Source organism: Sorghum bicolor, chromosome 4 (assembly GCF_000003195.3).
Source record: "Sorghum bicolor cultivar BTx623 chromosome 4, Sorghum_bicolor_NCBIv3, whole genome shotgun sequence".
Classification (NCBI taxonomy): domain Eukaryota; kingdom Viridiplantae; phylum Streptophyta; class Magnoliopsida; order Poales; family Poaceae; genus Sorghum; species Sorghum bicolor.
The window spans coordinates 60,768,722-60,795,979 of NC_012873.2; the positions used below are offsets into that span (position 1 = coordinate 60,768,722).

Sequence of the window (27,258 nt, forward strand, 5' to 3'; positions counted from 1 at the left end):
TTGGAGTTGCTCTAAGAACAACAATTCTAGAGCGATCGAGTACGTTGGTGCGTCCACCTCGTGATTCCTGTAATCAATGGCCATGGCAGCTCTTGATTCAATCAATAGTACACACGACAGAGAAGTTCTTGTATTCGTGGGCGGGAAGCTAGAATATTCATTATCGCGTACGAGCACGGTAAAAAGAACGAGAACGATGGCCGTCCACGTCGGTACACGGTTCCACGTCGTCGGTGGTACTAGGAGTAATGTCCAATGCAGCTCATATAACCGAAACGAGCAAAGCAAAGCATGCATGCTTGTCAGTTGCCACGGATCTGACCCGGGCAAACTTCCGGCCCTCGCTCTTTGACCCGCACCACCGCCAGTGCAAAGTCAGATTCCTCGAATGGTTTTCTCCCGTTGGGATTTTGGACGATACAATACGAGTACGTCCCTTTCGCGACATGGACGTCGAAACCACCGTATCGCTTGGTAGATCTACGGTAGGAGAGTCCATCCTTCATGTTAAGAAGAGTGTACGCGGCGGGCTACAGCCTACAATTCTCTGCTGCGCAGAACGAACGAAGAAAAAGCGTTTTGCGCGGGTCAATGGACCAATGTTTTGTTTGCCACATGCTGTCAGCTGTCGTTTGAACCCTGAAAGCATGCAGCAGCCACCTGCTCCAATCAAGAACGCGAAGAAGCGAGGTCCATCATCTGGGGCAAACCCTGCCCGGTCAGGTGGTTACTGATCGAGGAATCAGAACCACAACTCCACAAAAGCACTCAAGATGCTAGCCTGCCCGGCCGTATGCCAGGACTTGCCGTCCCTGAACACAAGCCGTCGGTGGCTCCTCGTTCGTCGTGCTGCGAGATCCTGCACAACGGCACGCCAGGCTGCGGCCGTATAGTACAGGCCCGAAGATACGAGGAAAAGGATACCGCTAGGGAGTGTACTGAAAAGACGAAAAGTAGAAAGTACGTACTCCTATATGATTGATTGAGGGATCCTCGTGTGTCAAAGCGTGGCGTTAATGGAGCCTTTTGTTTTCTGAGAACACGGTGTAATTAATGGAGAATTGGAGATGACCTTTGCTCGTGCATGGTGCAGGTGGAAGCGTACCAGGCGAAGAGGCCGCGAGGAAGACGACTAGAGTCGATGCACCGACGGATCTTCTTCTAGGCGGAAAAGAGATTTGCCATACGTGTAACGTGAGCTAGCGTCGCCTGACACGTCGAGTTCATTTCGAATTCGAAAGGTGACAGGAAGAGGGAGTTGTATGTTTGTGTATATGCGCGCGAGCCGAAGCATCTGCGCGGTTGGTGAGTGGTGACACGTCGAGGCTGCCCGTTTGATTCGTGGAGAGCTGTCCGAGACGCACAGCCCTTCGGCGGGCGGCGGCGGCACCGTTACGTCAAGCCACCGCATCCACGATCTCCATCCACATCCTTCAGTTTCCAAAAGACCAAAACTACCGAGCACCAATACTTAGGCCATATTTAGTTGCTGAAAAATTTTAAGTTTAATTTTCGTTTATATTTGATAATTATTATGTAATCATAAACTAATTAGATTTAAAAAAATTTATCTTACAAATACAGATAAAATTATTAGTTAATTTTTTATTTATATTTAATGTTTGCAAATATTGATAAACTACATAATTAGTTAATTTTCTATTTATATTTAATTCTTTATATATGTGTTTAAATTTGATGTGATGGGAGAATTTTGATTGAAAAAAAAAACTGAACAGGGCCTTGAGCCTTGTGAGGGCAGACTGCGTCGTAACCAGCCGTGTGGTGTGAGCCCGAAAGGCCGAAGCACAGCGCAGGCGAATCTGTCCGGCTGTTGCTCTTCGGGTTTTCACCGCGCGCCGCCAAATCCGCCAGCGGCCCCCCTGTCCAGCACGGGCACGGCGACGCGGTTGGTTTGGTGGGGACGCGTCGCATCACGCTGCGTACGACGTAACCGCACGAAGCGGCGGTAATTGCCAGTGCAGCCCACCAGCCAGCGACCATTACGGCTTCCCTTTCCACCCCCGGCGGCGAGAGAGAGCTGGCTGCCATAACTTGGAAGGCAACCAGCCTTGACTGTTGCTGCTTCGCGGCGCGGCCCCCAGCCCAGCCCAGCCAGGCATCAGGCATCACCACCACTCGCCGCGCGTCTCCAGAAGCATCCCACTCCGACCCGCCGACCGACCGATTCCCGTTCCCGCATCACCTTCCTCCCTCCACCATCGCCTCCCACATTCTTCGCATCCCCCCATACTTTCTCTCCTTTTATCGCCGTCGATCCGGGCTCGTGTTTTGGCCGGTTCCCAAGAAAGATAGGGCGAGTGGGGGTAGTGAAGAGCAGAGGAGAGGAGACAAGGCAAGTGCGCGGCGCCCAGCTCCGGCCGTGCTTCGCCGCAGCTCATCCGGCTTCCGGGGGCATTCGCGTTACTCGCTTGCCCGGCGGGTAGAGGAGGAGGTGTAGGCGACGAGAATCTGGGGACGGGGCCATGAAGTATAACACGAGGAAAGACGCGGGCGGCGGCGGTGGAGCGCCGTTTGCTGTCCCGTGCGTCGACATCAAGTCCTTCGTGGCCTCGCTCGCCTTCCTCACGCTGTTCGTGGCGTTCTGGCAGCTCCAGCCCTACGGCTCCTTGCTCACCGCGGCGCGCACCACCGCCTCGTCGTCCCCTTGCACCCTCCTCACCACAACCGCTGCCACGGACCTCGCATCTCCTGACGCCACCAGCGGCACTGCCGCGAACACGAACCAACCTGCGGCGGCGAAGGCGGCGGCTTCAGATACTGCCGCCGCCTCAAATGCTGCCCCGGTCCGGTTGGCAGAGGCGGCGAGGCTGGCGCGGCCGGAAGATCCGAACAAGCGCGTGCTCCGGCCGTACGGCAGCGCGGCGGCGCTGTTCGTGCAGATGGGCGCGTACCGGGGCGGGCCGCGGACGTTCGCCATCGTGGGGCTGGCGTCCAAGCCCACCCACGTGTTCGGCACCCCCTACTTCAAGTGCGAGTGGCTGCCCAACCCCACCGCCGGCGAGCCTTCGCCGCGTCCCGTCAGGACCAAGGCGTACAAGATGCTCCCGGACTGGGGCTACGGCCGCGTCTACACCGTCGTCGTCGTCAACTGCACGTTCCCCTCCAATCCCAACGCCGGGAACGCCGGGGGCAAGCTGCTCGTCCACGCTTACTACTCCACCGCCTCCCGCCGGTACGAGCGCTTCGTCGCGCTGGAGGAGGCGCCGGGCTCCTACGACGAGTCCCTCTTCAGCCCGCCGTTCCAGTACGACTACCTCTACTGCGGCTCGTCGCTGTACGGCAACCTCAGCGCCAGCCGGATGCGCGAGTGGGTGGCGTACCACGCGCACTTCTTGGGGGCCAGGTCGCACTTCGTGCTCCACGACGCCGGCGGCATCAGCCCGGAGGTGAAGGCGGTGCTGGATCCGTGGGTCAGGGCCGGCCGGGTCACCGTGCAGGACATCCGGGCGCAGGCGGAGTACGACGGATACTACTACAACCAGTTCTTGGTGGTGAACGATTGCCTGCACCGCTACAGGCACGCCGCCAATTGGACCTTCTTCTTCGACGTCGACGAGTACCTTTACCTGCCCAGTGGGCAGAAGCTCGATGAAGTGCTCGGCCAGCTCTCGGGCTACTCTCAGTTCACCATTGAGCAGAATCCCATGTCCAGCAAGCTCTGCCTGCAGGATCCAAGCAGGAATTACTCAAGGTTTGTCTTCCCGTTCCTCGTATGTTTTTGATTGATGCAGAGGTAGTTACATTTTTGCATTGAAAAATGGCCCAGTTGCTATGGTCGTCCTAGATTGCGCTTGATGTAGGTATCATCATCATGTTCAGGAGTAACGCAACTATGATTTCTGTTGGTATCCCGATTTGATTAATTCAACAGACATTCTTAGATTGGTTAAGAAAGGAAGTCGGTGGCTATTTGTTTATGCAATTTGTTGACTAATTTGGTACTCTTGTTGGTTGTGACCTTGCACCCCTCACATGGCATGAGCTTGGTTAGATTCCCTTGGCTAAATTCTGTTGTCAAAGTCCGGATGTGAACGGGTTAGGTGCAAATTTTCACTTCTGGACTAAAAGTTGAACTTTCAATTCACAGTTTGAGAAGAAACACAGCAACTTGCCCAGGAAAAATATCATTTTTTCCAAGCTGGGAAATGGTGCACAAATGAAAACGACATCGTAACTAGAAATGAAAAATTGTGAATAATCTCCATAGGAATAGAAACTGAAAAAATGTCTGGCATGAGTCTTCAGTGCCACTTCCACCGAGATTTACATGCCACTTTGCTGTGTTTGCTAAATCATCTTATATGTGTGCTGTTGATATGCAGAGAATGGGGATTTGAGAAACTCGTCTTCCGAAACTCGATCACCAAAGTTCGTCGGGATCGCAAGTACGCCATCCAGGCCCGGAATGCATACTCTGCTGGTGTACACATGTCGCAGAACCTCTATGGGAGGACGACCCACAAGACGGAGAGCCTGATCAGATACTACCACTACCACAACTCCATCAACGTCATGGGAGAGCCTTGCCGTGAGTTCGTGCCAATGCCAGCGAACGGCAGCAAGACTATGTTCGAAGGGGTTCCCTACGTGTACGACGATAACATGAAGCGATTGGCTGACGAGATCAAACGGTTTGAGAAGGTAACCCTTGGATCAGTTCAGACATAGTAGCAGCTTGGCAACTGAAGGCTAGTACAGATAGATTTGACATTCTTTGGGTGCTTGGCTCATGTGGGATTGGAAGCTCACTCTTCTACAGTTCTACTGATAGGCCAGCCATTGCCTCTGGCTGGCGATGGACCTGTTACGGGTGGTCCAAATGGAAATGGTGTAAAGTTTTGGTCTTTATTGGCATGACCTCGGTCACTGCTACCTGTTGATGCAATCTCTCTTCTTTACCTTTTTCTCATGAATACCCTATCCATGTGTTTATAGATCTGTGTAGACTCATGAAGCTGGCTTTTCCAGCTTTCTTTTTTATTTGGCTTTAGCTTCACTGGCGGAGGAACCATTTGGTAAACTAGTTTTTTTTATTTGGCTCACTTCGTAAATGACCGCACCGTCATTGGACCAACCATTTTGGCCTTGTTTAGTTTCCGAAGAAAAAATTTCGGACACTATAGTACTTTTGTTTCGTTTGTTTGTGGTAATTATTATCTAATGAACTAACTAGGTTTAAAAGATTCGTTTTGTCAATTCGATCAAACTGTGTAATTAGTTTTTATTTTCGTCTATATTTATTACTCTATGTATGCGTCTAAAGATTCGAGGTGAAGGAGAATCTTAAAAAATTTTGGATTTTTAGGATTTTTAGGTGGAAGTAAACAAAGCCTTTATCCATTTTCTCGTCTCCTGGATCTTTCTGACATCCTTGTATCTCTCTTGCTATTTAGGTCTTGTTTAGTTCACTCCAAAAACTAAAAACTTTTCAAGATTTTTTATCATATCGAATCTTACGATATATACATGGAGCATTAAATATGGACAAACAAAAATTAATTGTATAGTTTATCTGTAAATCGCGAGATGAATCTTTTAAGTCTACTTACTCTATAATTGGACAATATTTGTTAAATAAAAACGAATATTTATCAAATAAAAACAAAAGTGCTAGTGTCAAAATCTAAAAAACTTTTTGGATCTCAATAAGGTCTTACCTCCCCAAAAACCTCACACGTGTTGTTGCCATAATCTTCGACATGGCTGGAAGTACTATTCCCTGATTTATTATGAGAGAAAAATATTGTGACCCATAGGTGGTTCAATGCTCGGCAGGGAGGAACGTGCCGGCGTGGAGCTCGGTGCTTGGCGGGGAGGAGCGGGCCGATGTGGAGCTCGGTGCTCGGCGGCGGAGCTCGACGGGGAGGGGGCAGGCCGACGCTCGGGGGGGAGGTCGACGATTGGAGCTTGACGGGGAGGGTGCAGACCGGTGCTTGAGGGGGCAGGCCGACGCTCGGCGGGAAGCTCGCGGCGGAGCTCGGTAGGGAGGGGGTAGGCCGACGCTTCATGGGGAGCTTGCGGCGGATCTCGGTGGGGAGGGGCAGGCCGATGCTAGGGCCTCTGTTTTTGCCTTCGCTGTTGGAGTTCGTCAGTTTTGCGTCGTTCGATTCTTCACTGTGCGTGCCCCAAATGATGAAATAGGTTTCATGTGTTGGATTGGCTCTATTGGAAATAGTCTTAGCACCGGCCCTCACCCATCAGTGGCACGATGGAATGCGAGCGTCGGCATCAGTAGCGTGTGTGAGAAGGTGGGGGTCACTGCTAGGGCCGTCTCTAGGGGGTGGGCAGCCGGTGCGATGGTCGGGGGCCCACGGCGCTAAGGGACCCATAAGTATATATGTAGTATATATAATACTTAGTATATATATATTTGTCTAATTTTTTGAAGGCTTATACATACACTATAGAAATCTATCAATTAATCTAAAAAAATTCATTAATCAATATGTCATCCACATCCACCTATTGCTGGTGTTGCTTCATATTTTGATCGATTAGTTGAGTAGATCGATGTTCCTCTTTATCGTCTTCTTGTCCTATTGCCCAATCGTCGTCCAATGCAACGATGTGGCTCCATGACACGCTAACACTACACGTCCGCACACAATGTCACTACTAGACACTGAAGCTAGAAGAGGAAGGACATAGCTGATTGAGACTTCTCCAATTTTGTTATTAGCATTCAGTGATAGGGTTCTAAATTTCTAATTCTATTCTACTTATTTATTTGTTGTACTATAATTATCTTTTATAAATTAAAACATATGGTCTAAATTAATTCTTTTTAGTCGTACTATATATTTTATATATTTGACATATCAAAAAAAAATTTGATGGGCATTTACCCTTTTACTTGCACAAGAGCCCTTGAAATTATAGAGACGGCCCTGGTCATTGCAGTTCCTCCTTGGCTCCCCCAATGTGCCGTTGGCGCGAGATCCGCGCGAGCCAGGAAGAGATGGGTGAAGGTCGATTTTCCTCTCCTCCACTGCGTTCTAGCTCTAGTCACGAGTTTTTGTGGAACTTCAGGTATGATGAAGCTGTTTCATGGGATGTTATTTGGGCCTTGATTAATTTCACTCAAAACCCAAAATTTTTCAAGATTCTCCATCACATCGAATCTTTAGATACATGCATGAAGTATTAAATATAGACGAAAATAAAAACTAATTGTACAATTTGGTCGAAATTTACGAGATGAATCTTTTCAGCCTAGTTATGATTGGACAATATTTGTCACATACAAACGAAAGAGATACTGTAGCAATTTTGCAAAAAATTTAGGAAGTAAACACGGCCTTGGTTGGTGGCTTAGTCAAGCGGCATCTGGAGCGGCTGGAGAACAAATGGCGTCCTAAGAGATGATTTTAAGGGAAGAGATAAAAATAAATCTTTGCTACATTATTGCACGGATGAACCAGAGCTCTACCGTACGGGGTTCCAAGTTCAGGAAGAAGCATCATTTTTTCCTCTGATCCGTGAGCTTTGAGAGTATAGACAGGGGGACGCTTTTTGAGAGTATAGCCGAAAGTGCATGACTGCTTGTCATCATTGGGCATTGGCATGTGCTTCTGTGTTCTGTGGCCTCTGGGACATCGGGTCTGGCAGTATGGCGGAGCCGCGGAGAACCTTGCGTCGCCCGTGATTGCAACTCATTATCGTGTTCCTGTTGTCAGTCGTGCATGCCGAGATGGGCTATACGCATCCAACTGGTCGCGCGTGACGTGAGGATAGATGCCATGAAACTGGAAGGGGAGCAGCCAGCAGGAACAGGAAGGCAATCCAAATGATAACGCGTGATGGCTCCATGTGCTCGCACGTTACATTTGCCTCGCGCGGTGGGCATGTCGGCGGCGGTCGCGCTGCTCTTGTCCGTCTCCCTTGTCGGCGGCGGTCGTGCAACTCACATTCATCAGCTAGTACACTCAAAAAAAAAAAAAAACTCACATTCATCAGTTAACTGCTAAGTGTTAAACCCTCTTCTCTCTTCTGAAACTACCGCCTAGCTCGCTCTAAAACAAGCAAGATTTGAGGAACTTTTTTTTTTTTGAGAAAATTTGAGGAACTTTCTAGTGTAACACACTCCTAATGGGGCAATGTGACTAACCGGTCAAAACCCTTTCCACAACGGGCTTCCGATTTTTTCTTTAGAACTGGCTAATCCTAGTCATGGGTCAAGGGTTTTCTTCTCGTGATGATTCATGAGGTGATGTTACTTGCTTTTGATTGGTTCTTATCCAGCCTTGAGATCAACCAGTTGCAGTAGATCCTTGAAAAGACTTTATAGAAAAAGATATGAGGTAATAATGTTGTTGATATGTCATTAAACTTGTTGTAAATCTAATTGAACAAAATACAAATATTGATATGTCACATTTAGGGTGGGTTATTGTTGTAAGAAAACCTCAATTAAGAAAAGTCCATAAGCAAGTGACAAATGTGTTCATGCGGACGAAATTTAAAAATAGACACATCGTTTGGAAGTTATTGTAATTTAATAAATGTTTTGCTCTTTTAAATTGACGTCAGCAGCAGCTTAATCTTCGCCTGTATGCGCGCGCGTGTCCGGCGGCTGGAAGGAGGCATCATTGTAACATCGTTGGCTAAACAGGAATCTGGTGAACGATCACTCAAATAGATTTGTGTTTGGAATGCCACAACTTCTTGAAGCAAAGTATCTCCAAGAGATTAGCCAAAAAGACTAGCCAAATTTACTGTTTTAGCTACTCTCTAAAATAGATTTGACAAAAAGATATTAGAGTACTCCAATAGACTCTGCAAAAGGATTGACAAAAAGATATTAGAGTACTCCAATAGACTCTGCAAAAGGATGGCTAGTGAGGTAGGCTATCCAAAAGTAGAGAGCAAATAAGGTGGGATGAAGAGCTACTAAATTTGAAGAGTCATTTACAAAGTCTATTGGAGACGTTTTTTTTCAACAATAGCTAAATACTCAATCCATCCCAAATTGTAAGTCGTTTGACTTTTTTAATATCAAGTTTGACCACTCGTCTTATTCAAAGTTTTGTACAAAATATCACTTTTTTGTTGTGTATTGGTTTATTAATAAAAGTTCTTCAAGAATGACTTAAATTTAACTATATTTGCACAAATTTTTTGAATAAGACGAGTGGTCAAACTTTGGGTAAAAAAAGTCAAACGACTTACAATTTGGGATGGAGGGAGTATATCTTTAGAAAATGATTTGGCTAGTCTCTTAGAGATGCTCTGCCCGGTTTTAAAATAGATAGAGGAAGCTAAAGAACCACTTTTCAGGGACTCCGACTATGATGAATTTAGAAAGGTCAAATGTTTTTTTTTAGCAACAGGTCAAATGAATTTCCTTTTTCTAATTGGTTGAGCAAGAGTAATTTCAGCCCAATATGCCTGTTACATCCTCAAGGCCTGCTTAACTGAACCAGCCCACGGCCTGCTTAATTGAATCGGGCCTAACCCCGCGACTCCCGGGGAAAATATCTTCTCGGCACGCCCAGTCGTCCACCTGAGGCGTGCGACTTTGGTCCCGGTCTTCCCCTTCCGAAATCTCGTGCAGCGGCCGCCGCTACGGCGCTACCATCGCATGCCAACCAGCCAGCCAGCCAGCCAAGGCTCCAAAGTTCGCAGCGCATTCACCACCAGCTCCACTCCCAACTCCCGCTGATCTCACGCTCACCACCAGCCCGCCCCACATCTTCTCTGCCTATAACAGATTCACATCGCCCGCGTGATTCATGATAAAAATCCTCCTCCAAATCGGAGTCTAGCCCGTGCCCAAAACCCTAGCGACCGCCGGAGAGCTTGCCCGAACCGAGGCCGCCGGAACGGGAAATTAGATCGCGGCTGGCGATGGAGAGCCCCGCGAAGGAGGAGGCCGGCGGGGAGCTGGCGATGGAGATCGAGTCGTCGGTCACGGCGGAGGACTGGCGCCGCGCGCTCTCTCGCGTTGTGCCATCCGTCGTCGTCCTCCGCACAACCGCGCCGCGCGCCTTTGACACCGAGGTCGCCGGCGCCAGCTACGCCACCGGGTTCGTCGTTGACAAGTCCCGCGGCATCATCCTCACTAACCGCCATGTCGTTAAGCCAGGTAGGAACGCCTCCAGCAATCATCGCCGATTCTCGCTTATGCGACTTGTGAATGATTTGTGACGTTGTTGTTGCCGCGATGCTCGCGATGACAGGGCCTGTGGTCGCGGAGGCCATGTTCGTGAACAGGGAAGAGATCCCTGTGTACCCCCTGTACAGAGATCCTGTGAGTGTATATTCCACTGATTCCATTCTTTATTGTTTTATTTTCCTCTCCCAGTGCAAATGCCATAATGTTAACTGAAATTTCACCTCTCTTCTCTCGAAACAGGTACATGATTTTGGTTTTTTTCGCTATGATCCAGGTGCCATTAAGTTTCTCAAGTATGATGAGATTCCGCTGGCACCTGAAGCAGCATCAGTCGGGCTAGAAATCCGGGTTGTCGGAAATGACAGCGGGGAAAAGGTTCCCTGAATTCTATCTTAATCTCTGCTGTTATGTACCCCTGCAAAGTATACTGCATCAAATGTCCTTGTTAGACACTACAGACCACACACCACAGCAGTTGTGTGCTTTTTGAATTGTTCTCCATCTAACCTTAGTGCCTTAGTTTTTCCTTTTTTCAGCACTGTGAAACAAATCTTCTGCTTTTGCAATGTCCAGAACTTACGGAACTAAGGTTCCACCAATCGTACACTCCATCAAAAACCTATTTAGCTAAATCTTAATTGACATAGGGGTGCAAATGGTAGGAGATTTTCTGATAACCGAAGACTGATAGGGCAAATATGGATTGCGAGTCGCGGCACCGATTTTCAGACACCATCCGTGTCTCACTCCAATTCCAAGAAAATAGTATGGGATACCATATGAGATGAGATTTGAGAGGTATCCATCCGAAGTATCAAATATTAGAAGTTGGGGTACTCTATTATGATTTCACTTGAGACAGACAATAAATAGGCATGTTATCGCATAACACACTCTTAGTTTTCGCATCTTGGCCATCACTTTCATTGCGTTCACTCTAATTGCACCCTTATTGTTTAATATATTGTGCTGTGTCTGCTAGTGTAAATAGAGAGAATAATTTCCATCTGTCTGACCAATTGAAACCTTGGTGTCACTATCTGCTCTGCCTTTAAATCTGAGAAAAAAAATGATATGGGTGATGAAGAAGAAATTGTCCAGTAAGTACTATCCACGCCTTACTCGGGTAAACTATGGATAGAATATGATGAATATGGGATGAGCTATATCTGTATGTATTTGATCCAGTTACACCCCTATTGCTATGTGTCGACGTTTCAATCAAAGCATTAGGGCATTGGTATATGTACTTAAATTTATCTTACTAGTGCTTTGCAAACAATGACATGGCAGATGATGATTAAATGGTTTCCCTAAATTTCCACTGCGATTAAAAGTTATTCTTGTAATATTTTCTGACAAAAGTATTATTGCATGTAACACCACTAAAGGAATTTTTTTGCTAAAGAGGAACATTCAGTAAGAAATTTCTGTGAACTCTCTTATCAGGAAAAAAGATATACCTCATGCTACTGTTTTTCCATGCTGGATTTAGCCATCTGTGATTACATGGTTCTGAGTTTGGCATGTGAGCAAAAAGGGCAATGCATGTGCAGATTGACATGTTTAGAAATCAGTTAGATGAATGACATGTAGAGTTGTGAATACGCAATTGCTTTCCATTTTTTTAATGCTAAGACAAGGCCTTTCAACCACGGAGTATGTTTTAATTGTTAACATAGGTTGGCCCCTTTCGTTAAGTAATGAAACTCGGTTCGTCCGGGTTGGAAAAAAACATTGGTTGGCTCAGAAGACGCTTATTTGACAACTTGGCCTGCAAAAATAAAATCAGCCTGCACCAACAACTTTGCAAATTAAATATTTGTCATGACCTTGGAACAAATTGTTTTAGATTAGAATTCTGACATGTTTTTAATGTAACATGCTGGTTGGATGTGCGCGTCTGATAGCACTATAAAGTTTTGCTTGGATGCATGTTTTAAGGCCTGGATATGGTTCATTCTTTACAAGGATGCAGATGAAGATCTAACCGCTGAAATTTATCTGATAAATTGTGTTGTGTATTGCAATGTTTTCTTATTTGTGTTTACTTGATGCAGGTTTCAATTTTGGCAGGAACACTTGCTCGACTTGATAGAGAAGCACCATACTACAAGAAGTACACCTTCTTTTCTATCTTTACATGGCCTGCTCCTTCTGATAACTAGTTATTTAATCAGGACATCCATTTACACACCGTACATACGAAAAGGAAACAACATAGACAAAAAATTAACTCTCCTATTTGTAGTTGTGATTGTTTATACAAATTAGACTCTAGTTGTAGTTCATCTCTATTTTCTCAATGAAGTGAAGAGATGTATTGAGAAAGAATTCAAATATATAATCTTACTCCTGTTATTTTACAATTAATTTTGAATTATCAAATGGGATGCTGTAGGCTAGCTGTTTGAAGCTTAATGACATATTACAGTGTCTATATTGCTGTTGATATTTCCTTTTTGTTTTAATTTCTTCCAGGGATGGATATAATGATTTCAATACATTCTATATGCAGGTAACTTTCTTTAGCTACTTGATGTTACATGTATCATTATCTAGTTCATATTCATATTGATATGCTGATAATGAGTTTGATCATCTGTTGACTTAATGGAATAGCAAGTTGTTTTTATTTTCATGTTGCTAGTGCCTTGTACATTAATGAGATTATTTGTTTCTTTAGGCTGCATCTGGTACTAAAGGTGGCTCAAGTGGTTCACCTGTTGTTGATTGCCAAGGAAGGGCTGTTGCCCTGAATGCTGGAAGCAAATCTTCCAGTGCCTCTGCCTTCTTCCTTCCATTAGAACGTGTAAGTTTGTTTTTTTATTTTATTTATAAATGAGCATTAATACATTCCCATGTAATGCTATAGCTTATATTAGAATTCCAAGATTGTTGATTTAAAAATCGTAAGGCTTGCAGTGCATAACATTTGAGTCTAACTTTAATTTTTGATTTGAAATGACATGACACATTGATACTAAGGAAAGAGTCAGCCGGTTCTATTTTTACAAGGCTTTACAGAAGCAACCATACTAATCACCAGACTAGACTAACTCATTAGCAAATGTGCAGAGTTTTCATTAGCAATGCATTTTTTTCACTTAACATTGGGTGTGTTCTTCAAGGAAGTTTAGAGTGGGAAGAACGTGTAGGAGTTCACACGTACTAAAATATAAGATCATAAAGATGGACACACGACCTTTTAAGATTCACTATTTTTTTTTGTGGTGCTGTTATTTATTTAAAAATATGTATAAACTATTTCCAGGTTGTCAGAGCACTGAATTTGATACGTGATAGCTGGGATGCATTTGGTACCAAGCCAGAATCTGTTTATATTCCACGTGGTACACTTCAGGTGAGTATATTATACAGTGATTCCATATTTCCATGATTTTATATATGGTGTCGCTTTCTGTTATTGTTGTTGTGGAGAGCTTATTAATGTATTCATGCATTTAACCTGGCAGTACTTCAAATTATTTTTGACATGCTGCAAGTTCTCTTCAATTCTTCATTGCTGTTACTGCTAGTTTTCTTTTACTACTGTTATTTGGCTTCATAGCATCCCTTTTTTTTCTATTGCATTGGAAGGCGACCTTTCAACACAAAGGATTTGAAGAAACTCGGCGTCTTGGCCTCCGGAATGAAACCGAGCAGGTATGTTCTATCATTATTTGTTGCTCACTAATTGACTTGGTAGTTTGTGATTGTTTATCTTCTATAACAACTTTCTAAGCTTGTTTCTCCCTGGTATGAGGGGGATGTATTTTAAAATGTCGACCTCAATGCTCTAGGCTTAAGAACTACAACTTGCTTTCTGTACAGATGGTGCGTGTAGTTTCTCCAGTAGGCGAGACTGGAATGCTGGTTGTTGATTCAGTGGTAATTTCTGGTGCTTATGATTCTAAGAATTTTTTTTAATCATACCACTTATCGTGCTACTTGTTGTATTATGCTATTCTGTAACTTGCTACTGCTGAAACTGGAAGGCTGTGTCCATGCAGGTACCTGAAGGCCCTGCGCATAAACATTTGGAACCTGGTGATGTTCTAGTACGCATCGATGAGGAGGTGAGAGCTGCTTTTAATGGATATATATATTTGAAAACCACCATTTTTGTTTGCTGAGTACTTGACATTATATTAATAAAATAACATAAATTCATGCACAGTTTTCTTAGTGACTAGTTCGAACTGTTGAAGTCAATATAGTGGGCTATGTTCAGTGTAACTCTATGCTATTGCTGCCATCGGTTGAGGTAAAAAAAATGTTTGCTTATGTGAAGAATGTCTAAAATGTTGCCAATGTGTTATGCTAGCACAATCAGTGCTATATCATTCTATTCTACTGGGAACTCTATATTGAGGAAGGTTATTTTTAAATTAAATAAAACTATAAAGCCTTGCTTTCACTTTTTATGCACATGGGCCATAGTGTTGGGTCTGTACCATGTAAAGCTGTATATAACATTCTAAAGAGCCAAAGATGCTTGTTAGGATCGGTCAGATTCTACCGAGTTAAATTATTAAATTTCCTAGCATTACTGCTCTAATCATTTGAAACCGGTCTATTGATTTCATCATTACCAATGTCGAGTGTACCATTTTCTGATACTCCGCGATATCGTTGATTTTACAATTTACTGTTGTAACTATCAGCTGTGAGTTCTCCTTTACACATACAGGAATATCCTTGATCTCCGATTGCCTGTTAACTACCGCCTCTCTTCTTTTTTGTTTGTCGTTTGAGACTTGTGCATGGGTATTAAAAATGTAGAAACCTTCACTAAACCTATACCTGCTAAGTATTTTGTTTTGTTATCTACCCATGCTGGCCAATGAATAGAGGAATCTAGTCTCGGAAAATGTAGCAAACAATAAGTGAAATAGGAGCATGTAGCTATGTCTCTTACTGGAATCCCATTATGACAAACAAACAAAGACACTTTTCACAATCTAAAATGGCAACAAAAATATGTTTTCGTGCCAATTTGATTTTCCATAACACATATAGTTTGGACTCGGGGATGATGTTGTTTAACCATTTTAACTAATTGCAGGTTGTAACTCAGTTTCTTAGATTGGAGACTTTACTTGATGATAGTGTTGGCAGGGAAATTGATTTGCAGATAGAGAGGGGTGGAGTTCCTTTAACAGTAAAATTGCAGGTATTTCGCAATTTTGACGTATCATATCTTGTTTTTTGTTATTGTAATATATCTGTAGCACTCCTATTGCCTGATATAGACTGCCTTTACAACATGTCACGTTTTTGAACCCTTATTAATCTTTAACACCTTGGTCTTTCAGGTTGAGGATTTGCACTCTATAACTCCAAATCATTTCTTGGAAGTTAGTGGTGCTGTCATCCATCCACTGTCATATCAGCAGGTGAAGTTTTGTAATATTGAATTGAACTTTCATATATACTGCCCTTATTAAAAGAACTTGGTAATGTGGACAGGGGAAATTGTTCCCCTTGTTTCCAAATAGTTTGGTTTATACAGTCTGAAATCATCAGTATCTAAGTTAATCCAAAAAGTTAAGCAGAAACGTTTTCCAATGTTTCTTATCGCTCTAGATGCTTGGAGAATTGGAGGTGTCCACCAGAGGGAAATCACCATTTCTTGCCATTTAGGATAGATAAGATCTAACTTTTTTAGTATCATGGCTTGATAAAGCATCAGTCCTGAACTTTTACTAACACATGTACCATTAGCTAGTAGATAATGCAACCATTTAAGTGCCTACAGGTGTTTGCTTGCATTACATGAGAGGTCTGAGCGATCTTATGTGGGTGCTTGAGTACAATCTCTCTGAGAATTGATGATGTCACCTTGCATTGGAACTGCCCCTATAAACAGGTTGCACTTTAAGTATGAAAGTCGTGAACTCTAGTGCTCTACCCACGAGCCACGATTTCATCTATAAATCCCTATGCATTACTAGAGTTGCTCTCACAACTATGGTCCTGTTTGGATGGGCTAGAGATAATTTTAGCTAGCTAGCAATTAGCCCTGTATCCAAAATTCTAAACAGGTCCTTTATCTCATGCTACATAATTAAATACAATTAGTTAATGCTTACATCACCTCCTCATGCGTGAACTTAGATTGGCACATCAATGTCTACAGCTTTAGTATTTGTTGAACTTACAAAATGCTGCTAATCATGCTTACATCTTGTTTCAGGCTAGAAACTTCCGATTCAAATGTGGTCTCGTATATGTTGCTGAAGCAGGGTAAGAGATTTAACTGTAACATAGCCTCACATGTTCCATTTCATGAAAGAATGACTACTTGTTTGCTTTCGTTCTTGCAAACCTCCCATTTGTAGTATTTCTCAAATGTTTATTTGCTGCCCTTGCATTGCATTTAAACTAAAAGCGCCCCTGCCCCACCCCAGCCACACCCATTTCCGGCAACTGATCATAATCTTCCTATTGAGGTTTAACAGCACTAAATGCTCTTCTTGTTCTTTGGATCATAGCATTATTTTCACACTCACAATTTCACCTTCAGTTTGTTATCGTATATCTTCTCTAATGCATATGATTGGTACCAAAGCAAACTGGTTATTTCTTTGACTTATTTAACACCGTGCAATGCAGGTACATGCTCTCTCGGGCATCTGTTCCACGTCATGCCATTATTAAAAAGCTTGCAGGAGAGGATATTGCACATTTAGATGACCTTATTGCAGTTCTTTCAAAATTGTCTAGGGGATCACGAGTGCCTCTAGAATATGTCAAATACACTGACCGTCACCGGAACAAAGTAAGATTTGAGTAGCTGATTTATCATTTATCACAATAATCAATGCCTTATCTCCTGCACTTCCTAGTACAAATTTGAGTTCAGTTATGGTAAATAAACTAATCATTTTTATTTACTTGACCAGTCTGTACTGGTGACAATTGATCAACATGAATGGTATGCGCCACCTCAGTTATATACTCGAAATGATGGAACTGGCTTGTGGACTGGAAAACCAGCTATGTCACCGGAATCTCCATTTTTAGCTCCAGCTCATCATGCTAATCATGTGGACACAAACTCGAACTCTGTTTCATCTTTATCTGAATCTAGTCCTATGGATCTCAAGTGCCAGTATGATTCTGAGAACCTGGCAGATGGATGCATCAAGATGCAAACTGATGATGAGATTGTTGTAGATGGATCTCACTCTAACGAAGATTCTCTTGTTGAGAAAAAAAGGCGACGTGTGGATGAGGAGATAGCTGCTGAGGGAACTTTACCATCTTATGGAGATCTAGAGGATGTTAAAGGTGGTTCTTTGAGGCATCCTTCCAATGCAGAAGGCTCTGAACTTGCTCGAACAATATCAAGTAATGCATCTTTGGCAGAACAAGTAATTGAACCAGCCCTAGTAATGTTTGAGGTGAGCAATGTATACATAATATGCATTTTATAGTCAGGGACTGTCACTTAATACTTTTAGGGAGTCTAGGGTACTAGATTATGTAATGCTACACGCCTGCACATATAGGCTAGAAGCTGCGCACAAGCTGTTCTGTGAGTTAAGTTTTGAACAGTGCATGAAAAGCACAAAGCCAAACTTAGCCTCGACAAAACAAGCTTCATGTATTTAGGGCCTTGGTTTGTGTAAATCGGAGCCTTGCCTGGGAGCAATCTCAGCCCAGGCAACCTAAATCCACGGTATGCTGAATTGCTGAGGTTTGAGTTATTCAAGATTATCTGAAGTATGTTGATACTCTGTTTTGATGTATGGGCATATGAATAGGATTTACTGATTGCGGCTTAACTCTACCCTAACCTTAAGTTGTATTTGTAGCGATAGGTTTAAGCTTGCTCACCTAGTTTTTTCCTGACAAGTTCATCCTGAGGTTTCCAGAAGAAGATGAACCCCCAAAATAGGCACCGTGCATTTACATTGGTGGGCCATGTTTGTACTTTGATTGAGGGAAAAGTTTGAGCTTATATAGTTATATGTTTATGAAAAAATGTGCTATTGTCATATTTCAATATGAAATTTTCAATAATGAACTGTGCTTATTTTTGCTCTATGGACAACATTGGAGCCAAAAAAAGAGCTTATCAATATATTCAGCTCATAATCAAATGAGCTGAATATATATATTGATAATGAACGGATGACATCTTATTTCATGGAAGCCATATCTGTATGAAAAAGATTCACCATGAGTAAAAATATAGTTTTCCTCTGGGTTGACTATTGGACTATTTTCTATATTATCTATTTCCTTCACTCCAATTTCCAGTCCATCTGCTCTGGGAGCAATTAATTTTGTACTACTGTTAATTAGTTGTTGAACCACCTTGAACCCTAAGCGACCTGTATTTACTAGTTTTGACTTTCATGTTTCTTTCCCATAACCGTCTGTCTTATCTCTTATCTTTTCAGGTGCATGTGCCGCCTGTTTGCATGCTTGATGGAGTTCACTCTCAACATTTCTTTGGAACAGGAGTTATAATATATCATTCTGAACATCTGGGTCTGGTTGCAGTTGATAGGAATACGGTTGCTGTATCTATCTCTGATATAATGCTTTCATTTGCTGCATATCCCATTGAAATACCTGGAGAGGTATGAGTTTTTTCTGTTCTCAATTATAAAAGCTAAAGCACACAATATTTCAATGACATATATATAATTTGCTTTTCAGGTTGTTTTCCTCCATCCTGTTCACAACTTTGCTCTTGTCGCTTATGATCCTTCTGCACTAGGAGCTGGAGCATCTGTTGTCCGGGCTGCTAAGCTTCTACCAGGTTTGTTTCTTTTACAGTGTCTCCATGTATTTCCAATATTATCTGAAGAGGAACAGGTTTTCGCTTCATTCCACTTTTGATTGAGCTTACGTTATACCCTTAAGCAGAGAGTGAGATAGTCACTGAACTTTTCATTTTGCAATCAGCATGCCTTATTTTATTGTACTAATGAGCTTGATCATATCATACCATTAAAAGAGTACATAGTCACTGAACTATTCATTTCAAGTCGGCATGTCTTTTCCACAATGTGGTCCATTTTACTTTTTTTTTAAAAGAAACTTTGTTTCTGTGTAGAACCTGCTTTGCGACGAGGAGATTCTGTCTATCTAGTTGGGCTTAGTAGAAGCTTACAGGCAACATCAAGGAAATCAATCATAACTAATCCTTGCACAGCTGTTAATATTGGGTCAGCTGATTGTCCTCGATACCGTGCAATAAATATGGAGGTCATTGAGCTTGATACTGGTACTTCCTAAGGAAATTTCACTCCAATGTATCATGTTCTAATTTTTCAGGTTGACTATATTGGATTTTTTTTATAGATTTTGGTAGCACATTTTCGGGCATATTAACTGATGAGCAAGGAAGAGTTCAAGCATTATGGGCTAGCTTTTCTACCCAGGTTAGTTTGCACTGAGTTCTTTGCTTTGTCTGTTTCTCAAGTAATAGTGCTGGCATGCTCCCAGGAACGCACACACAAAAGAATAAAGAAAAGAACAAAACGCCGGCTTACGCGCAAGGTTAGCTGCGTGATATTTCTAACATCAAGTAAATGTGTAATGACAGTAAACTTTGAACTGCTTGTAAAATAATCCAAACTGTTTACGTGTTAACTAACGAGATTGAATTTGTAGTGCACCAGCCACTTGCACTAGTAACCTTTTACTATATAGATTTTACTAGTAATAAACAGCCATTACAAGTGTGAGCCTAAGGCCTAACGATACATCTTCTTGAACAAAAGCTGGTCGTTTACTCACTTCTCTGTTTGCTTAGTACTATTAACTGACTTGTGTATGACCCACTCTTTTCTTCTCCAGCTGAAATATGGTTGCAGCAGCTCAGAGGACCATCAGTTTGTTAGAGGCATACCAATATATGCAATAAGCCAAGTACTTGAGAAGATTATCTCTGGAACTCAAGGACCTTTTAGGCTTATCAACGGAATAAAGAGGCCAATGCCATTTGTCAGACTTTTGGAGGTGGAACTTTATCCAACTTTGCTATCCAAGGCAAGAAGTTATGGATTGAGTGATAACTGGGTGCAGGTAATCTGATCTGTTTTTATTCTTATGTTCTAATTATTCTGTATTCTTTGTGATCTGCAAATATGTTTATACTGCTACCTAATATCTTATGAAAATTTTAGAAGTTTTTGCTCACAACTTTTGGAACTACTCAAGTAGTTGTCAAATTTGGTTTATGGCCCCTTGTGCACTGTGTTACCTTCACATACAGAAAATTTTGCTCACAGCAACTGTTGATATTCCACTGTGATTATGCTTTCAGGCCCTTGCGAAGAAGGATCCTGTGCGTAGACAAGTCCTGCGGGTGAAAGGTTGTTTGGCTGGATCGAAAGCAGAAAATCTTCTAGAGCAGGGAGATATGATTCTTGCTATTAACAAGGAGCCAATTACATGCTTCCTTGACATTGAGAAGGCTTGCCAAGGATTGGACCAATCCATTGGGTCAGATGGAGTGCTTAACATGACAATATTCCGTCAGGTTAGGATGACGTGACAGAAATGAATAAAAGAAAATTCAGCAGTATAGATTGTAACTCTTTAAACATTTGAGCAGGGAAAAGAAATCGACCTTATTGTTGGAACTGATGTAAGAGATGGCAATGGTACAACCCGAATGGTTAATTGGTGTGGATGCATTATCCAGGATCCTCATTCAGCAGTGCGTGCACTTGGCTTTTTACCAGAAGAAGGTCATGGTGTTTATGTTGCTAGGTAAGATTCCCTTGCAAAGTTGTGTATGCAATATTAAAAGCATCTTTAATCAGTGATGATAAACATTTCTTCAACTTAATATTTCAATCTGCAAGTGTTTATCTACTAAAGAGGCTGATCTGCCAAGTTTATTCTGGCCACTGCTTGTATCTGACATTAGAATTAGATGAAAACTGGTTGCTCAATGCTCATCGAGTCCAGCATGCAGGGGCTGTAGTTCTCTCAAGTAACAGATAGCTTAATGAAAGACGGAGAGAAGAGCTTAAGAATGAATGCCATGTTAGTGTGCTAAACGAGTCTATTTATCATTTGGATAGAAAATAGAGGGATGTCATCTGTTTTCTCATTTAGGCGATAGAGCTTGAAAAGCAACCAGAATAATGGATAATATTGTCCGTTTCCTATTTGCTTGTATACTTCATGTTGTTTGTTTCTGCATGTGTGGTTAGGTTGACATAATCTATTATTTACACGATTGTTTAGTTGGTTCTGAACGATAGCTCATTTAGATATGTCTGGGAATGAGCACTAAGCAACAATGATTTTATGCAGATGGTGTCATGGAAGTCCGGTACATAGATATGGCCTCTATGCTCTCCAGTGGATCATCGAAGTTAATGGGCAACCAACAACGGATCTGGAAACCTTTATACAGGTGGTGAAGGTATGTATTATGCATCAAGTGGCAAATGCACCCTTGGTTATTTGCAGTCTTTCCTTGCTTGTTTATTAGTTGAGCAATTGCTTTACTATGTTGCTACATATTGATTTGAATTAACGTCTGAACTATTTGTTTGGTTAGGGTCTCGAAGATGGTGAATTTGTTAGGGTGAGGACTGTCCATTTGAATGGAAAGCCTCGTGTACTTACTCTAAAACAGGACCTTCACTACTGGCCGACATGGGAGCTCAGCTTTGAACCCGAAACTGCTACATGGCGGAGGAGAATAATAAAAGCATTGCAATCAACTAAGGCGTGATATTTTTATGTTTTCCTGCGACATTTTCATGCTCAGAGGAGAATATAGGTAAGGAAATTATAGGTTCATGCCTTGGTTTGGTAAGCTAAATTCTGCATTATGCAGGATTAAGCTACCCTGCACTTTGTAGGGTCAGTTGTGGGCATTAGCTTAGGGGGGGGCTTGAAAGATATATAGTAAGTACATCATTGATAGTAATATGGATTCATCGGCTGTGGTCTCTGGACAATTTGACCACAGGATTTGCCTTCTGTATATCGTCCATTCCTATATTTTGGTAGAAAATGAAATAAATCGTTAGTGTTTCCAGCGGTTATTTCACTACTATGCATTAAGAATGTGTGTTAGCTATCAAGTTAACAGCTCCGCAGATCTAGTACGTTCTTCATTATACCGCACTGCTATGAGCTTGTTTGCATAGTTACTGGAATGCCTACTGACAGTTTCGTCAGTTTTGACTCTGCTTCATCGCCTACATCTATTGTAAGTTAATTACTCTCACTTATCCTAGCTAAAAAGTTTGCTGGACTTCACATTACCAAGCAACTCAAGCTAAATTGCACTTTGCTGTGTTAGACAACGAGAAGGAACACAACAGGCTAACAGCTCAAGTCTATCTCTGCAAGCTCGCCGCACCTTTTTATGCTGCGCTTGCCAAATGTGCGCCATGCAGTCACCGTCCTTCCCTCTGGAGGCGGCGTTTTCCACTGGAATATATTCGGCCACCACTTGTTCGCTCAGACTTATATCCACGAAAACGAGGACCATCCCTTTATATTTCTTGCGCCACTACGGCCGATGCCTTCCGCCGAGGAAAAAAGAAGCGTGTCCGGGTTTAGGTACCACCAGATCATTGTTGTTGGATTCTTTCTTTGCTAGTAGGTGTCCCCTTCTACTATAAGGTCCGCCATTTCCATTCCGCCGCCGCGAACTGGAGGAGCGAGCATGTATCCCGGCCCGGAACGCGCATCGGCACACACACGCCAACGCCGCCACCACCACCATCCGGCGAGGTAGGGAGGCAGCGACATGGGTTGCTATCCTCCCCTGGGCAAGTTCGTGTCTAAAGCGCTCGGAAAATGCAACGGTGCGTGCGAAACTCTTTGCTTCACTTCGTTTATATGCTTCAGCTTTACTTCTGATAGTTGGTAGTTTTCGTGATAGTAGTAGAGTGTAGGGTATTGAGAGTTACATGGCTCACGGCTGCGTGCAAGCTGCTGCCATCTTGCATTCAGTGCTTACACTCGAAAGTGCTGCTTTCTTTGTCAACAGTTCGTTATGATTTGAGTCCTTGCTATTTCGAATCAACTCAAATCAAGTGTTTGTTCGCTGTAATCGAGCTAGTTCGTCTTCCAAACAAGAAAAGAGAAGTAAATTACAATTGAGTCTTGTACCACCGTAAATTATATTGCAAAATTTGTGAGTCGTGACAAATTACGATTTGCTCACGTGCAGGGCGCCAACGATGGAGGGAAGGGAGGCTGGACTTCGATTACGCCTTGGCCTATCCGCCCACGGAGACCCACTACATGCGGCCGGTGGCGCGCACGGTGACCTTCGCCAGCAACAACTCCATCTACGTGATCCCACCGTCGTCGCCGCCGCCGCAACCGCAACCGCAGCAGCAGAACGCACCAGAGCCCCAGCAACCCCAAACGCCGCCCGGACACGAGCCCGAGCAGCAGCACCAGCAGGATCCACCCGAATCCCAACCTCCTCCTCAACCCCAAACCACCGAGCAACCAGAGCAGCCCGATCCACCCGCGCAAACGCAAGACGACGCGCCGCCAAAGGGCCCGAAACGAGGCAAGAAGAAGCAGCCCGGCCGCGTCCGGTTCGGCCCGGAGCCGCCTCCTCCCCCTCAGCAGCAACAGGAACAAGAGCAAGCACAGCAGAGCCCGGGCAACATCGAGAAACCGCCGGATCACGGGCCTCCTCACGGCGCGGCGCCCGCGCCCGCGGCCACGCAGGGGCAGCAGGGGTACCTGCTCCGGTACACGCCGTCGCCGCTGCCAAGGTGGGAGGCGACGCCGCGGCGGCACGAGTACTTCTCCGGGGAGTACCGGAGCTACTACCCGACGCCGGTGCGCGAGGGCATCTACCGCATCGCCACTGACGCCAACAGGCTCACCACCATCTTCAGCGAGGAGAATCCCAACGCCTGCACGATCGTCTGAGACTGAGAGCGACGGGCGAGGAATAAACCGTCCCACTCGTGCAACCACTTGATGTCTCTTTCTTTGGTCCTTGGTTGATTGGTGACTGGAATCATTAGCCAAGAGCCCAAGGATCTGGTTCTTCTTGTAGGTGTTGTAGATAAGAAAAGCAGGAAACTTTCGGCCCGGCCGGTATGATGAGATGTATGTAAACGTTCCTTTGCCTTGGATTGTCGTTGTCCTCTTACGTTTTGATAACCTTTACAAAACCGCTACTTCCTCGAATAATATACAAAAATATTAAAGTCGTGTAGGTTTATCTAAGTCAATTTCTTTCTTTTTTAGTTTAGGCATAAGATTTTATACAGTTTGAACATAAGATTCGTATTACTAGGTTTAAAACTATTTTTATTATAAATCTTTTCATTTAATAAAACAATATATATTTTTATAAATGCTGGTCGTCAAAGAGAAGAAAATTTTGACTTGGGGCAAATGTACCTTATATAGACTTATTTTTATGATCAAAGAAATTATGTGTATTAAAAAATAGCTAGCGGCCAAGAGTAACAACACGCTTGCGCAATGTTTGCAAGTGAGAATAATGCTTTGAAAGAAAAATACACTCCATAATCAAACCTCCCTCACCGTTTATTCTGAATGGCGTCATAAAAAGTGGCACATTGTGGTGGTACATTCGAAAACAGCAAATGCACATTGCTAGTATCACACGTGCACACTATCGATCATTTAGTTAGCACGGGTCTTATTGAGAAAATCAGCACGCTGGATAATTGGATTGGTCATTTCATCTCTTGGCCGAGGCGGGCACGTCGTCCGGCGTGAGAGATCAGTGGGAAATCAAGAAGAAATAACATTGAACTTTCTTGCCCGCTCTCTCTCTCTCTCTCTCTGGACTTGGCGTGTGCTGCGAGTTCCATGTAAAAGTTTATGGAAATTTGGGTTGCTGTTCTCTAGAAGTTGGCGCGGCGGCGGCTCTCATACAGTTCTCGCTCTGATCCATCATCGTCAACATTACTTGCTTGTGATTTGTGAACAGGTTCTCGCTTTGTAGTTTTTATTGTTTGTTCGTTTCATAATCCTAGTAAAAATTGCTGCTTTTAGCAGAACAGAGGAGACTGTACGGTACTACGGTGATGGCTCTGAAAGCGTCATCTATCTCTCTGAAAGCTACTCCCCTGTAAACAGAGTAGCTCTCAACAGTTTACGAAGACAATAATGCACTTGATACATGTGCAAAATGCTCGGGGTAGTCGGGTTAACATTTGAGTGGCTGGTTGAACACGCGTGTAGCAAGTGCAACACCCAAGTGAACTTTGTGGGCATACGGCGTTGGTCAAGGCAACGCTTTCTGCTATTCCAGTTCATACTGCCATCGCGCTGGTGCTCTCACCCTGGGCGATCCAGGCAATCGACAAGCTGAGATGTGGCTTCATTTGGGCTGGGACAGCTTCGGTGGCGGGAGGGAGATGCAAAGTTGCTTGGCTCAGGGTCTGCATGCCAAAGGAGCTCGGTGGCCTCGGTGTCGCGGATCTGAGGCGAGCGGGCATGGCGTTCAGGGCACGCTGGGTCTGGCAAGACCGGCGGCTCGGACGGCCAGAGTCGACGATCACAGAGAGAGGGGTTTTGGCCTTGGCCCAGGAGGCTATGGCGATCACCCTTGGTGATGGTCGGTCAGTGCTCTTCTGGACTGATAGATGGCTCAATGGCACGAGTATTTCCAGCCTCGCACCAACGCTGTTTCTTGCGGTGCGCCAACGGAAGAGAAGATCCACAGTTGCTGAGTCCTTGCCGCTGCACACCTGGGCTACGCACCTGTCTGGAGCGTTCGCCATGCAGATGGTCGTCGAGGCGGCTGCCCTCTTTGATTTGCTGGAGCAAGTTCAGTTGCAGGATACGCCGGATACTTTCTATTGGACCCTCTCGCCCGATGGCAACTATTCGGCTGCCTCAGCTTATGGCGCCATGTTCCTAGGCTCAACCATACCCCTTGGTGCAAAGCAAATATGGAAGACCGCTGCGCCTCCAAGAGTACGCTTCTTCTTCTGGCTCGTCTTACACGGCCGGTGTTGGACGGCTGATCGTCGTTTCCGTCACGGCTTGCAGCCGACAGATACGTGCATTTTATGTGATCAGGAAAGCGAGACCATAGACCATATTCTTTTGGGTTGTGTCTTCAGTAGAGAGGTTTGGCATCGTTGCCTTCGCTGGGCACAGTTGGATGCCTTGCACCTTAACCCTGCAGGGAACGCCATTCCTTGGTGGCTGGTGTGGGGGTATAAACCCCTATACCCTCACGGGCCTATATGGGCCGCACCATCAGAGGTGGCTCGGCCCACAAGATGAAGACGTGCGGCGCACGACTGGTCGGCGTGCACCGCAAGGCTACAAGATTTTGTACCAAATAGGATACTTTGCTTGTAACTCTGTCCCTTCAGGATATATAAGGAGGGGCAGGGGTCCCCTAGAGGACAAACCATATCACATCATATTCTCTTAGCACAAATCAATACAACCAGACGCAGGACGTAGGTATTACGCCAACTCGGCGGCCGAACCTGGATAAAAAGCTTGTCCCTGTCTTGCGTCACCATCGAGTTCGTAGTTTGCGCACCGTCTACCGATAAACTACTACCGTGGGTATACCCCAAGGTAGACTGCCGACTAGCTTTCGTCGACAGTGGCGCGCCAGGTAGGGGGTGTGCGTACAGCTCTCCTAGACGAACAAGATGGCCATCATCCAAACTTCGTGGCCATGGCGGGCGGCTTCACGTTCACCGTCAGCTTCAACAGCTTCACCACCACGACCGCGAAGGAGGCGTAGATCCAATCTGTGCCGATCACTTCTTCACCGACGTCGGCTGTAGCTCCAACCACGCTGGCTACGACTTCGACCACACCAGCAACGTTTCCGACCACGCCGACAACGCGTCGCACGCTTCCCTGCTACAAAGGGAGGCAGATCGACAACACCGACCTGCTCGGGCCATCGACCGAATTGTTTGGCCTACTTGCTTTGACCACCAGTCGCAATAATAATCGCCGCGAAGAACGACGCTATGACAACAGCGACCACCGTCATGACAAGTCGAAAAGCTCGAGGGCCGGACAATTTTGTCGTCACCGACTAGACTTTCTTTCAAAGATAAGTACACTTCTAATATTTTATTTATTTTTGGCATAATATTTTTAAGATTATTATTCTTCAAAACAACTTTTTTTTA

At 44.3% G+C, this 27,258-nt stretch overlaps 3 protein-coding genes across 3 annotated transcripts; all 3 read left to right on the top strand.

The window, feature by feature from the left end:
- On the top strand, nt 2,062–5,066 carry LOC8073834 (galactan beta-1,4-galactosyltransferase GALS1). The gene is made up of 2 exons (XM_002452611.2): nt 2,062–3,715; nt 4,347–5,066. The coding sequence occupies exons 1-2, from the start codon at nt 2,487–2,489 to the stop codon at nt 4,690–4,692; spliced, it is 1,575 nt and encodes a 524-aa protein (XP_002452656.1). The 5' UTR covers nt 2,062–2,486; the 3' UTR covers nt 4,693–5,066.
- On the top strand, nt 9,534–22,166 carry LOC8073836 (protease Do-like 7). Its single transcript, XM_002452613.2, has 24 exons — nt 9,534–10,108; nt 10,203–10,273; nt 10,379–10,513; nt 12,199–12,257; nt 12,620–12,656; nt 12,825–12,950; nt 13,413–13,502; nt 13,739–13,804; nt 13,973–14,029; nt 14,152–14,217; nt 15,207–15,314; nt 15,457–15,537; nt 16,338–16,387; nt 16,757–16,922; nt 17,047–17,547; nt 18,553–18,735; nt 18,815–18,917; nt 19,215–19,385; nt 19,463–19,542; nt 19,961–20,188; nt 20,430–20,645; nt 20,721–20,878; nt 21,431–21,542; nt 21,681–22,166. Exons 1-24 carry the CDS (start codon nt 9,871–9,873, stop codon nt 21,855–21,857), a joined length of 3,279 nt encoding a protein of 1,092 aa, XP_002452658.2. The 5' UTR covers nt 9,534–9,870; the 3' UTR covers nt 21,858–22,166.
- Nucleotides 22,327–24,318, top strand: LOC8073837 (proline-rich protein 2). The gene is made up of 2 exons (XM_002452614.2): nt 22,327–22,944; nt 23,313–24,318. Exons 1-2 carry the CDS (start codon nt 22,887–22,889, stop codon nt 24,032–24,034), a joined length of 780 nt encoding a protein of 259 aa, XP_002452659.1. The 5' UTR covers nt 22,327–22,886; the 3' UTR covers nt 24,035–24,318.